The sequence below is a fragment of the Hemitrygon akajei genome, chromosome 5, assembly GCF_048418815.1.
Source record: "Hemitrygon akajei chromosome 5, sHemAka1.3, whole genome shotgun sequence".
Classification (NCBI taxonomy): Eukaryota; Metazoa; Chordata; class Chondrichthyes; order Myliobatiformes; family Dasyatidae; genus Hemitrygon; species Hemitrygon akajei.
The window spans coordinates 86,585,555-86,599,705 of record NC_133128.1 but is presented as its reverse complement, the minus strand read 5'-3'; the positions used below and the strand labels follow the sequence as shown (position 1 = coordinate 86,599,705).

General features: G+C 43.3%; 1 protein-coding gene across 1 annotated transcript in view; it reads left to right on the top strand.

The window, feature by feature from the left end:
• Positions 1-14,151, top strand: part of cog3 (component of oligomeric golgi complex 3) — a 93,172-nt gene that overhangs the window by 59,115 nt on the left and 19,906 nt on the right. Inside the window, exons 16-17 of the mRNA XM_073045967.1 lie at positions 177-266; positions 1,789-1,909. Of these exons, the coding sequence (XP_072902068.1) occupies positions 177-266; positions 1,789-1,909 (211 nt within the window). The remainder of the gene's footprint in view (positions 1-176; positions 267-1,788; positions 1,910-14,151) is intronic.

Below are 14,151 nucleotides of genomic sequence, written 5' to 3'. Positions count from 1 at the left end.
TCAGCTCTGGTGCTGAGAAACAGCTGTTACAGAAGCAGAATACTGCAGAGTTAAAGACAGAGAATGCTGGAGACCCTCGGCAAGCCATGTATCTGTGGAGGGAGTTTGGTTAACAGTGTATGTGTTAACACTGAAGTTGAAGTGTGCGTGGTGTAACTGTGGTGTGTTTCTTTCAGCGGACGGTGTTTCAAGGTCTGTCACAGGAAGCCCTGTCTGCCTGTATCCTCTCATTACTGAGTGCTGCTGATTCAATCACTAAAAACAAGGTCAGTCAACATTGCTTGCTTCTGTCTGGCTGCTTTTATCTCACTCTATCCTCTCCCCCTCTCCTCTTCATCTTGTTGAATTTCTCCAGCTCTCCTGAACCTGACCAGAGGCAGGCTCCATGGCTCGTGGCTCATTATTCACACGAGCCTTGATAGTTGTCGTGAAGCTGTTTGGCCACAGGCTGTACCAGAGCCAAGGCCAGTCCTGTCCTTGTCCACCAGCAGACCAAGTGAGCACATTCAGAGACCCTTCCCTACCTAGTCACACCAAAACCATTTAGCATCATGCTTTCTATCATCCAAAGTAACTAATAATAAGTAACTAATAGACCCCTGATCTATGTGTCTGCCACACATTGAATGCACCAGAAAAGGAAGTAGAATTACAACAGATTAATTTTGTTTTATGAGCTAGATTACTGTTCTGTTTAATACAGAATAATTTTGGATAAATTCTGCGTGAAAGGCCTAAAGGGCTTATGAAATGTACCTTTTTCCATGCTAAGGATCTCAAAGTTTATTGCAACCAATGAATTAAGCTTGAAGTGCAATGAATGTTATAATGCAGGAAACATGGTCACACAGCAAGCTCACAGAAACAGTTTTGTGGTGATGTTATAACAATTGTACCACTGTTAACTGAGAGAAGCATTGGCCAGGCCTCTTCAGATTCATGCGTAGGCCCGAGGCACAGTTCAGCTCACAGCTCTGTGACGTTACTCAGCACTACGCTGAACCAAGGGTCTCGGACTCTCTTAAATGCTATTTGTTTGTGGTTATTGTTTGCATGATTTGTTTTTATTTTCCTGTTCTCTGCACGTTGGGGCGTTTGACAGTTTTTTTGTGGGGTCTTTTGGGTTTCTTTGTTTCTTGGCTGCCTGTTAGGAGACAAATATCAAGATTGTATGATGTATACATGCTTTATAATAAATGTACTTTGAACTTTGAAATGCAAGGCTTAGTGTAACATTTCATCCAAAAATTGCCCCGTTTTGTTACTGCACTGGCAGCAGAAAACTAGATTTAACACTTCACCTGCAATAAATGTACAATGTTGCTTGTCTTTTATTCAGAACCAGCCCAGTCACATCTGAGTGGAGAGCATCTATTAGTTTGGTATTCAGTTTCATTAATAGATATGCTGAAAGAGTCCTGTTAAGTTGGTCTCTGTGTTCTTCATGCTGATTCTGGAGACGCTTCCTTCTTCGTCCACTTCCTTCTGAACACCTCTTCATCAAGTTGCAAACAGATCATTGTCAGTATGAACTAGCTAAGTTTAAAATAAATGTATGTTTGAAGTTTCTTTATTTTATACATCTTGTATTTTGCACATTTAAGGTCTGTAGAGTCAGCAACCTGTGCCAGCCTGGAGGATATCTTGGAGGGGGATTTTGGGGAATTTTCTTCTGTTGTAAAATCTGATTATGTTGCACAAGATGCAAAAATTAGAGTAAGTTGGTTAATCACTTTATCCAAGAGCTTATTACGTAAAGAATGTTGATCCTTTGAATTTTTGTTCCAGACTCTGATGGATGGACAGCTCTTCCTTATCAAGCATCTTCTGATCCTTCGGGAACAGATTGCTCCTTTCCACACTGACTTTACCATTAAGGAAATTTCCCTGGACCTGAAAAAGACTAGAGGTACTGCATGTTGCTGGCTGGTAGAGCTGGGTGGCCCCATTCTGCCCATCCTTTACTGTTCAGCACAATTCCAGGTTTATTCTATGTTCATTTGCAATGACTTGCGTGTTTTCTTCCATGTCTTTTAACAACTAATTCTGCAACTCTGTATTACTCACTGTTACTTGCAGCTATAGCATACTCTTAAATCATGTTGGCTAAGTACGTTGCTAGCTCTCGTTATCTGAGCAAGGGCCGAGATTTGTCTTCAGCGATCAGGCATAAGGAGAAGTGTGGCCTCTGAACTGCACCTGCATTAAGAATGATGCTCTGAATAGATGCACAGAATCAAGATTTGTCCATTATTGATCAGGACGTTACTGCCTTTTAGGAACACATCACTTGAGATGTTTCCCACATTGCAGTGCTATGGTTACACCAGCAGATGGTGACAGAGCCATTACTTTCAAAGCTAATTGCACCACAGTGCAACGCCTGTATGCCTTTCCGTGCTATAGAGAGGGGATGTGTTCCTGGAAAACATCTTGTAAAGTGAAATTATAAATCACAAAGGCTGAGAAAAGTGCCTGATTGGTTTTTCAATACAATGTCTTGTCAGCAGAGAGTACTGCAGTATTTGTTATAGTAAGAAATAGCTTTCTAAATTGAAAATGCACATTGTTATGCAGCCTGCTAAATCTGGCATTTGAGGAATATTTCATACAATCCTCTGTTCTAATTGACTCTCCCATTTATTCCTGTGGGATGCCTTTCTCTTTCAAAGGGCAGTGTTTCTAATATCAACAAAATCTTACAAAGGCAAAGTGTTTTTTTATACATTTAAAATAATATAAGAATGTTTTTAAAAAAGTAAAACTAGAATGTTGGAACACTCAGCAGGTCAGGCTGCATTTTCAATACCTTCTAACTCCGGCTCCTCATCTTCTTTTCTCTAGCCCTGCTGAAGGGTCTTGGCCCAAAACGTCATCTCTACTCTTTTCCACAGCCACTGCCCGCCCGGCCTGCCGAGTTCTTTCAGCATTTTGTGTGGATTTTCAGCATCTCCAGAGTTTCGCTTGTTTGACGATTAAGTTCTATTTTGCTGGACAAGCTTTGTGCTTTTCAGAGCGCTAACATTAGCAAAGTGGTCATAAAGCCAATGCACTCTCAGCAGGTGTCTAAAATTTTGAATGACCCCATCAGTACGTTTGGGGGTAGTGTTTCTCAGCCCCCCATGGCGAAACTGGGCTCCAGTATAAATGAAATAATCTCACCACATCACCAAACTAATTATTACTCTCTTAGCTGCAGCCATGTAACATTCTAACTTGTAACTACATGTTGAACAAAACTATTGACTGTCACCTTGAACGACGTTAATCCATTTTTGTCTGTTTTTCTCTGCCTGTTCTTTGCTTTGTTGGCCTTTGCAGTGTTGAATGCGCTACTTCATTTCCGAACCAACTAATTCCATCACTGAATTGCACCTGAACATTAATAAGCTCCCCGTTTTAACGGTGTTTCTAGTTGAGATACAGGTGAAGGGTAAATATATCCTTGTGGTACTGTTAGCTGGCTGGCTCATGGCTTTGCTCCCTCATTATGTGTGCAGTTGCTGCATGGGGAAATCTATGTGCCAGCCGGTAAGTAAAGTGGTGAGCTGACGGTGGTAAGTAATCAAAGCTTTGCCTTCTCCTTCTCCGTTCATTCAACCAATGTGGGTTCCACAGGCAGAGCCAGGATTAAATTGTCCCATCCTAATTGCCATGGAGAAGGTGGTGGTGAGTTGCCTTCTTGAGCCACTGTGTTCCTTGCCTTCTTGAGCCACTGTGTTCCTTGCCTTCTTGAGCCACTGTGTTCCTTGAGGTGTGGAGGTACCCATGATGCTTTTAGGGAGGGTGTTCCATGATCCTGACCCACGATGGAATGGAAGTGTATATCCATATCAGGTTGGTGTGTGGCTTGGAGAGGGTACCATGCTTATCAGAGTCAGGTTTACATGGTGAAGTACAATGCAATACATAAAAATTACTATAACTTACAGTACGAAAGTGCAAAAGAGATCAACAGAGTAAGGTAATGTTCATGGATTTGTGGAATGTTCAGAAATCTGATGGCAGGGGGAAAGAAGCTGTTCCTAAAATGTTGAGTATGCATATTCAGACTGCTATACCACATAGATGATGGAAGCAATGAGAAGAGGGCATATCCTGGATAGAGAGGGTCCTTCATGATAGATGCCACCCTTGTGAGGCATCACCTTTTGAAGATGTTCTCGATGGTGGGGAGGCCAGTGCCTGTGATACAACTGGCTGAGTTTACAATCCTCTGCAGCTTTTTCCGATCCTGTGCATTGGCCCCTCCATACCAGGTGGTGGTGCAACCAGTCAGAATGTGCTGCACAGTACATCTGTAGAGATTTGCAAATCTCCTCAAGCTCCATTGAACTACAGCCACTGGTCTGCCTTCTTCATGATTGCATAAACATGTTGGGCCCAGGATAGATCTTCAGAGATGTAATTTGGAAGCTGCTCACCTTTTCCGAGAACCGCTGTGTGTTCTCTCGATTTCCTCTTCCTGAAGTCCACAATCAATTCTTCATCTTTCTGAAGTTGAGTGCAACATTGTTGTTGCATCACAGCTCAACCAGTGGAATTATCTCATCCCGTCTCCGCCCCCTCGTGACCATATGAGATTCTGCCAGCAGTAGATGGTGGAATCGCAAGCTGTGCCAGGCCACACAGTCGTGAGTTTAGGGAGAGTAGAGCAGCGGCCAAGCACACATCCTTGAGAAGCCGCCCGATTTTGAAGAACACACTAAATAAACTAGATGTCTCAAGGAATATTCTTAGCTTTTAAAGGAATGTTAGTTAAAAGTATATGAAGGTCTTAGAGTGTCTTGAAAAAACATTCAGCCCCAACCCTTTATTCACATAAATATTACAATCAGGGATTTCGATCAATTTAACTGAGAATTTTTATTTGTAAACCACATGCTCCTTTTTTCACAGTGGAACTAAAAAAAAAACCCAGGGAAAATTGTAAAGCATGAGAAACTAAAACTTCACAAACTGAAATGTCAGCAGTTCAAAAGTATGCATCCACTTTTGCTCAGTTGGACCACATCTCTCAGTTATTACAGCCATAGTCTTTGGACAAGTCTCCATTAGCTTTGCACAAGATTTGCCCATTCCTCCTTGCAAAATTGCTCAAGCTGTATCAGGTTAATTGGGGAGCTGCGGTGAACAGCAAACTTGAGGTCTTGCCAGAGATATTTGGTCGGGTTAAGGTCAGGACTCTGACTGGGCCACTAAAGGACATCAATTTTCTTCACTGCATGGTTGCTCTGGCAGTGTGCTCTGGGTCTTTGTCCAGCTGTTAAAATTCTAACTTCTCCCCTGGCTGAGTCTTGCAGGTTTTTATCCAGGATCTCTTGTATTTAGCAGCATTCATCTTCCCATCAATGCTGACCAGATTTTCAGCCCTTGCTGCTGAAAAACACCCTCATCGCATGATGCTACTTCCACCATACTTTGCAGTAGGGATGGTGTTACCTGGCTGATGCGCAGAATTAGATTTACACCACACTTACTGATTAGTGTTGAGGCCAAAATGTTCCACTTTAGTCTCATCCGACAGCAGGACCGCCTTCCACATCTTTACAGTATTTTCTAAGTGACACTTTGCAAGCTCTGTACAGGCAAGGTTTTTTTTAAAAGACGGACCTTCTTACTTTCCACACTTCCATAAGTACCTTCTCTGTGCAAAGCCTTCGAGATTGTGGAGCCATGAACTTCATCTCCAGTTGCAGCCACTGACTCCTGCAGCTTACTCAGAGTGACTGTTGGCGTCACAGTCGCCTCTCTGACAAGTGCTATTCTTCTCTGACGACCAAGTTCGGGGGGGATGTGCCTGAGCCTGGTGGTGTGATTGTTGTTTCGTATTTTTTTCCACTTTTTGATGATGGACTGGAGTGAGCTTCAAGGTTGTTCAGTGCCTTTGAGATGATCTTCCACCCTTCTTTATTACCATTTCCCTGACTTGGCTTGAATGCTCTTTTGTCTTCAGTTTGGTTTGGTCTGGTAAAAATCTACCATGCTGTTGTACCTTGCAGAGAGAGGGGGTATTTATTCTTATGAATTCATTGAAAAAAGGTGATCCACCAATTTTCTACGTCACCAAATTGGATGAGTTGGTAAGGAAATGCACAGTATTGCACCCGAGGAAAGTTAATTTAGTAATTACAAAGGGGATGAATACTTCACAATTTTGGTTTTTAATTTTTATTTAAATGTTGACAGCTTTTTTTGAGTTTTTCTTTTGATTTGACATGATGCACAATGTTTTGTAGATAGGCTCAAAAATTCTACTTAAATAGATTTTAAATTTAGAAAATAAGACAGTAAAATGTGAAAGTAGTTTTGGGGGCTGAATACTTCTTCAGGGCACTGCATCCCAGTGGTTCTTCCTCAAGGTATGAAATTCCAAATTATGTTTTGCAAACAAGAATAATTATGCAAAACTTTATTTGAAATTTTGGAGGACCTGTCCTGGGCCCAACATTTAAGTGCAATTATGAAGAAAGCACGGCAAGGCCTCTACTTCCTTAAGATTTGGCATGACATCTAAAACTTTGACAAACTTGTATAGATGTGTAGTGGAGAGTATATTGACTGGTTGCATCACAGCCTGGTATGGAAACACCAGTGCCCTTGAATGGAAAATTCTACAAAAAGTAGTGGTTATGGCCCAGTCCATCATAGGTAAAACCCTCCCTGTCAAGGAACACATCTATATGAAATGCTCTCACACGAAAGCAGCATCCATCATCCGGAGCCCCCGCCATCCAAGACATGCTCTCTTCTCCACCAGGTTCAGGAACAGTTATTACCCCTCAACCATCAGGCTCTTGAACCAAAGGGGATAACTTCACTGAACTTCAGTTGAATGTTCCCACAACCAATGGACTCATTTTCAAGCTCCCTTCATCTCATGTTCCCAATATTTATTGTTTGTTTATTATTTTTTCTTTTGTATTTGCAGTTTGTTATCTTTTGCACACTGGTTGAATGTCCAAGTTGGTGCGGTCTTTCACTGACTCTAGTATGGTTATTATTCTGTGGATTTACGGGTTTCCCTTGCTATCCGAAGGTAGAGCGTTTCTATGAAATGGTTCGTAAGCCAGAATGTCGTGAAGTGAAGAAGCAATTACCATTTATTTATATGGGGAAAACTTGTGAGCCTTCGCAACTCAAAAAAATAACCTACCAAATCATGCCAAAAAGCACATAAAACCTAAAATAACAGTAACATATAGTAAAAGCAGGAATGATCTGATAAATTCACAGCCTATATAAAGTAGGAATACTTTTCTACAATTATTGCAGCACTGTCCACCACAGCGAAAATTTCACGCAAGCGCTCTCAGCAGAAAGACTCGTGGCAAAAACACACGGCGCAAGCGCTCTCGGCAGAATCGCTCTTTCCAGTAACCTTTAAGCTATGAAGCTGCCAAATAACACATAAAAATACACAGCCTATATAAAGTAGAAAGAATGTACATCCAGTGTAGTTTCACTTACCCGGAATTGGGAAGACAGTGAGCACACTGATGATGGTGTGTTAGGCTGAGTTGTTGGAGGTTGGGGTGGTGGGAGGTAGAGGAGACTGTGGTGTCATCTCATCGTCGTCTGTTTCCATCAGGGCAGGCAGGTCAGCACCTATATCTGCCTGCCTCGACGTCGAAGGTCAAGTTTTGTCGTCTGCTGTAGCTGATGCGGAAGGCTTGAAAAATGACAGTATGCTTGACTGCTTAGCCTCACGCATTTTTCTATCATATAGTTCTTTGTAAGCACTCAAACCATCCTGCAAATATGCCCTAAATCTACGTACCCTTTCAAAATTAAAGTCATGCTTTTCTGCAATCATTGCAGTGTTGTCAATCGCAGCGAAAATCTCACGCAATTGCTTCACACACAAAATGCTGGTGGAACACAGCAGGCCAGGCAGCATCTATAGGGAGAAGCGCTGTTGACGTTTCGGGCTGAAACCCTTCGTCAGGACTAACCGAAAGGAAAGGTAGTAAGAGATTTGAAAGTAGGAGGGGGAGGGGGAAATGCAAAATGATAGGAGAAGACCGGAGGGGGGTGGGGTGAAGCTAAGAGCTGGAAAGGTGATTGGCGAAAGTGATACAGAGCTGGAGAAGGGAAAGGATCATGGGACGGGAGGCCTCAGGAGAAAGAAAGGGGGGGGGGGGGAGCACCAGAGGGAGATGGAGAACAGGCAAACAACTAAATATGTCAGGGATGGGGTAAGAAGGGGAGGAGGGGCATTAACGGAAGTTAGAAAACACTGACTATTCTAACTTCCGTTAATGCCCCTCCTCCCCTTCTTACCCCTCCTCCCCTTCTTACCCCATCCCTGACATATTTAGTTGTTTGCCTGTTCTCCATCTCCCTCTGGTGCTCCCCCCCCTCCTTTCTTTCTCCTGAGGCCTCCTGTCCCATGATCCTTTCCCTTCTCCAGCTCTGTATCACTTTCGCCTTTCCAGCTCTTAGCTTCATTCCACCCCCTCCGGTCTTCTCCTATCATTTCGCATTTCCCCCTCCCCCCACTACTTTCAAATCTCTTACTATCTTTCCTTTCGGTTAATCCTGACGAAGGGTCTCGGCCCGAAACGTCGACAGCGCTTCTCCTTATAGATGCTGCCTGGCCTGCTGTGTTCCACCAGCATTTTGTGTGTGTTGTTTGAATTTCCAGCATCTGCAGATTTCCTCGTGTTTGCGCAATTGCTTCACGTTCAGTTCCTGGACAACTTCACTTTCGGGCCGTTTGCTACTGCGTTCGGCTTCAATTGTTATCCTTTCCTCTTCATCAGCTCTTCATCTGTCAGTTCTTGATCATGGGATGCCAAAACCTCTTCAACATCATCTTCATCAACTTCCACAAACCCTTAGCCAAACTCACTATGTCCTCACTGTGTTCGCCACAATCAAAACGCTTAATTATGTCTAGTTTTACGCTAAATGTAACACCCTTACGCGCTCTTTTAGGATTTTCCAATACCTTAGAACTCATCTTGCTAACGGATGCACAAAATAAATCGACATAAAGCACAGATGCTCAGAGGCACGTGTTTAAGCAATGCCGGCTAGAATGCAGTTCCGGGGAAGAGTTTGGCTACTCGGGGCGTGCGCCACCTTTTTTCGTAACAGTGAAAACACCTTCTGTTAGCGAAAACAGGTAACTAACGTAGGTCTTCCGTAACAGCGAGTTGACGTAAAGCGAACGTTCGAAAAACGGGGGACACCTGTATTTTATATATGGTAACAATACATACTTTGATAATAAATTTATTTTGAATTTTCCCAGCTGGATCTTTAACTGACTCAGTATATTCATGCTTTTACTCTCAGAGCTGGAAAAAAGAGCCCTGTTTGCCAATGCAATCCTCTTAGTTTTCTAAATAATAAGTTTATTTTTCTCTTAAACTTTTCTAAGTCAATTATTCTAATTATTGCTGCACTTCTGAAGAAATGCATGCAATCCTACTCCTTGCACTCAACAGCTCCCAACTTTCCTTTCTAGCTCCTAAACCCAATTTCCCTTTTTGGCTCACCCACTTAACCTGCCTACAGTCTCTTCCCACCTTTCCAACTGGTTTTCTTTTCTATTTTATAATGATTTACACTGTTGTAGACTTGGACATTTTGTTCCAACATTTTACAGAAATGCTGTGCAATAGTCTTCGGGAAGCTTTGGAGCTGTTTCCTTAGAAGTCTCAGACTGCAAGGATCTTAACATATAACAGTACAGTACAGGTCCTTTGGCCCACGATGGTGTGCTAATGCCTTAACCTGCTCTGAGACACTTCCTCCCACATAGCCCTCCGCTTCTCATGTGCCTATCAAATGCCTCTTCAATGTCCCTAATGTGTCAGTCTCTACCACCACCAGAGGCACCCCATTGATTGCACCTACCACTCTGCATAAAAACATGCCCCTGACATCCCCCTTTATATTTTCCTCCAATCAACTCTCATTTCCACCTTTGGGGGGGGGGGGGGGGAGGCCTCTGCCTGTCCATTTAATCTGTGCTTCTTTTTATCTTGTATACCTCTATCAAGTCACCTCTAATCCTCCTTTGCTCCAGAGAGAAAAGCCTTGGCTCGCTCAGCGTATCTTTGTAAGACATGCTTTCTAATCCGTGCAGCATGCTGGTAAATCTCCTTTGCATCTCCTCTAAAACTTCCACACCCTTCCTATAAGAAAGCAACCAGAACTGAACACAATACTGCAAGTGTGATCTAACCAGAGTTTTATAGAGTTGCAGCATTACCTCGCAGCTCCTGAACTCAATCCCCAACTATTGAAGACCAACGCACATTACGTATTCTTAACCACCTTGTCAACCTGCACTGAAACTTTGTACAATCTATGGATGTAAACCCAAGATCTCTCTACTCATCTACAATTTTAAGAATCCTACCATTTAACCCTGAATTCCGCTCTCAAGTTTGACCTTCCAAAGCGAATCATATCACACTTATCCTGATTGAACTCCATCTGCCACATCTCAGCCCAGCTCTCTGTCCTAGCAATGCCCCATTGTAACTTATGACAATCTTCAGTGCTATCCCAGATCCGTCAGCCATTGTATCATCTGCAAACTTATTAACCCACTCTTCCACTTCCTCATTCAAGTCATTTATAAAAATCACAAAGAGCAGAGATCCCAGAATAGACCCCTCTGGAACACTATCAGGCAGAATTTGCCCCATCTGCTTCAGCCCTCTACCTTCTGTGGCAAGCCAATTCTGAGTGCACACAGCTGGTCTTTGTTCTGCCCGTTGAGCCTTTGCTTTTCACTGTGATTGGCTTCAGTTTGAAATACAAGCTTTTTCTGTGTCATTGACACAAGAGATTTCCTGGGCATTGGTGTTTCCATTGCAAGCGGCGTTGCAACCCGTCAGGACACTCTCCATTTCCAATCTGTGGAAGTTTGTCGAAGTTTTAGGTGAGATGTCAAATCTACAAAAAGTTTTAAGATGACAGAGCATTGTCATGCCTTCCTTGTGGTGGCATTTGCACACTGGTTGCAGGACAGATCCTCTGATATGGTATCACCAAGAAATTAAAGTTACTGACCATCCCCTCCTTCAATCCCCCAATGAAGACTAGCTCATGGACCTCCATCTTCCTCCTGTAGTCAGTAATCAACTCTTTAGTTTTACTGACGTTGAATGAGAGGTTGTTATGGCATTGTTCAGCCAGATTTTCAGTCTCCCTCCTGTATGCTGATTCATCACCACCTTTGATTCAGCCAACAACAGTGATGTTGTCAGCAAACTTCGATATGGCATCGGAGTTGGACCTAGCCACACAGTTAAAAGTATAAAGTGAGTAGGGCAGGGGGCTAAGCACACAGCCTTGTGGTGCACCTGTGCTGATGGTGATTGTTGAGATGTTTCTGCCAGTCCATACAGATTAAGGTCTGCAAGTGAGGAAATCGAGGATCCAGTTGTGCAGGGAGGTACTGAGGCCCAGGTCTTGGAGCTTAGTGGTTAGTTTTGAGGGGATGATAGTGTTGGATGCTGAGCTGTAGTCAGTGAAGAGCATCCTGGTGTGACATCTCCACTGTCCAGATGTTGCAGAACTGAGTGAAGAGCTGATGAAATGACATCTGCTGTTCAGTAGGAAAATTAGAGCAGATCCAAGTCACTCACAGGCATGAACTGATTTGCTTCATGACCAATCTCTCAAAGCACTTAATCACAGTGGATGGGATTTACTACTGGATGCTAATCATTGGGGCATGTTACTTGTTCTTCTTGGGCTCCTGCTTGAAGCAGGTACCTCAGACTGCTGAAGTGAAGGTTCCAGGTAGACACTCCAGCCTGTTCAATCAGCACAGGCCAGGTGTACTTTCTAGGCCAGATGCTTTTCATGGGTTCTCCCTTTTGAAGGATGGTGTCATATTAGCCAGAGACTGAAAGCACAGGGCCGATGACGGTGCCCCCGTGCTCCATTGGCCAAAGTGAGTATAATAGGCATTGAGCACAACTGGGAGCGAAGCCTTGTTGTCATTTTCGTTGCTTGGTTTTGCTTTGTGGGAGTTGATGTTGTTCATGCCCTGTCACAGTATCAGGCACTCTTCTGTGATTCCAGTTTGATCCCGAATTGCCACATTACATGTGAGATGGCTTTCCAGGGGTCATACCTGGATTTCTTGAATTTTCCTGGAAAGTTAGTTCTAAATGCCGCTGATCTATTCCTCAGCAGTTTGCAGATCTCTTGGGGAAGACTGAATGATTTTGTGGATTCACACTTGTCCACAAGTGTCTTTATAAAGTCTGTAACGATTGTGACATATTCACTCTGAGGAATCCATGAACATGGTCCGGTCCACTGACTTGAACCAATCACATAGCCACTCCCATGAACACCTCTTGTTGTCTTTTCCTCTGCTGACTTGCCCTTTAGCCTCTGCCTTTATGCACATAAAGAGGGACAGTCAGATGATTATATTTCGTAAACTGAGATTGAAGAATAGGACAGTAAGGATTCTCGATGCAGAGGTGTAGTGAAAGATGTATTTAGCTGCAGGATCCCATTGAAGATGGCAGAAGTTCAGAGAATGATGTGCTGGATATGGAGGCTCATGGGTTGGTAGGTAAGGACAAGGGAAACTCTGTCCCAGTCATGAGGTGAGGACGGATGTGTGGGAAATGGAGGACATGGGGGTGAAGGAATGGTAGAGGAATTGAAACCCCATTCTTTGAATTCACTTTGAATTCTCAGATGTTCTGGAAAAAGTGTTGTGTCATTAGTCTTTCAGCTCAATAATACAGAAAATGAACAACGCCTTTTGCTTGTTTTCAGATGCTGACAAATCATCGCCAACAAATTTTCTAAAACAATATGAGCATTTAACAACAGGGCAATCAGCAGAAATCAACAAATTGTTTTCTGCTACTTGTTAACTTTTGGAGATTTGTTTTCAAATTCCACGTCTTGAAGGCATGAAGCTATAATGTAGCATCTGATTGTAAGGCCAGCTTAGCGTCTTTTTAATTGGGGAAAGCCCCAAGGTGTTGTACGTGTACCGTGATGACCAGAGTGAGGTTAGGAATGGTTTGGGATAAAAGAGGAAACACATGCCTGGAGTTGGAGGAGAAGGGCAGGTCCTTAAGCAATAGTTTGCTTTAGTATTCACCAGTGACAGGGACCTTAAATGGGATGCCAGTGTAGAGCAGGCTAATATGCTGGAATGTGTTGATGCAAGAGCAAGGATGTTCTGGGTATTTTGAAAGATATTAGAATAGGGGTAAGTCTCCACTGCTGGACAGGATATACCCTGTTTACAGTGGGAATTGAGTGAGGAGATTGTGAGCCTTTGGCAATGATTTTGTGTCCTCACTGGCTACAGGCGTAGTGCCAAAAGATTGGAGGGTAGCAAATGTTGTTCCTTTGTTTGAGCAATGTAATAGAGATAACCCTGGGACTTATAGACCAGTGAGTTTTCATCCATGGTGGGAAAACTATTGGAGAGTATTCTTAGAGACAGGATTCGGACAAGCATGGATAGTCAGCAGAGATTTGTGAGGGCCAGGTCATACCTCACAAGCCTAATTGATCTTGGGGAAGTGACGCAACAAATTGTTGAAGGTAGAGTGGTGGATGTGGTGTATATGGATCATAATAAGGTGTTTGACATGGTTTTCCATGGTAGGCTAATTCAGAAAGTCAGCATGCGTGGGATCCAGGGAAACTTGATTGTGTAGATTCAGAACTGTTGTCTGCAGAAGTCAGAGGAGCATTCTGCCTGATGGTCGATGAACATCCGCAGGGATCTGTTCTGGGATTGCTTCTTTGTAGTTTTTAAAAACCACTTGGATGAGGAAGTGGAAAGATGGGTTAGTAAGTTTGCAGATGACGTGAAGGTTGGAGGTGTTGTGGATGGTGTAGAAGGTTGTCGTAGGTTACAATGGGACATTGACAGGATACAGGCTGGGCTGAGAAGTTGCAGATGGAGTTCAATCTGGAGAAGTGTGAGGTGATACAATTTGGAAGGTCAAATATGAAGGCAGAATACAGGGTTAATGGCAAGGTGTCATAGTGAGAGTAACAGAGTAATCTTGGGGTTCGAGTTTATACATCCCTCAAAGTTGCCATACAGGTTGATGAGAGTTGCTCAGAAGGTGTATAGTCCTGACAAAGGGTCTCAGCCCGAAACGTCGACTGTACTTCTTCCTATAGGTGCCG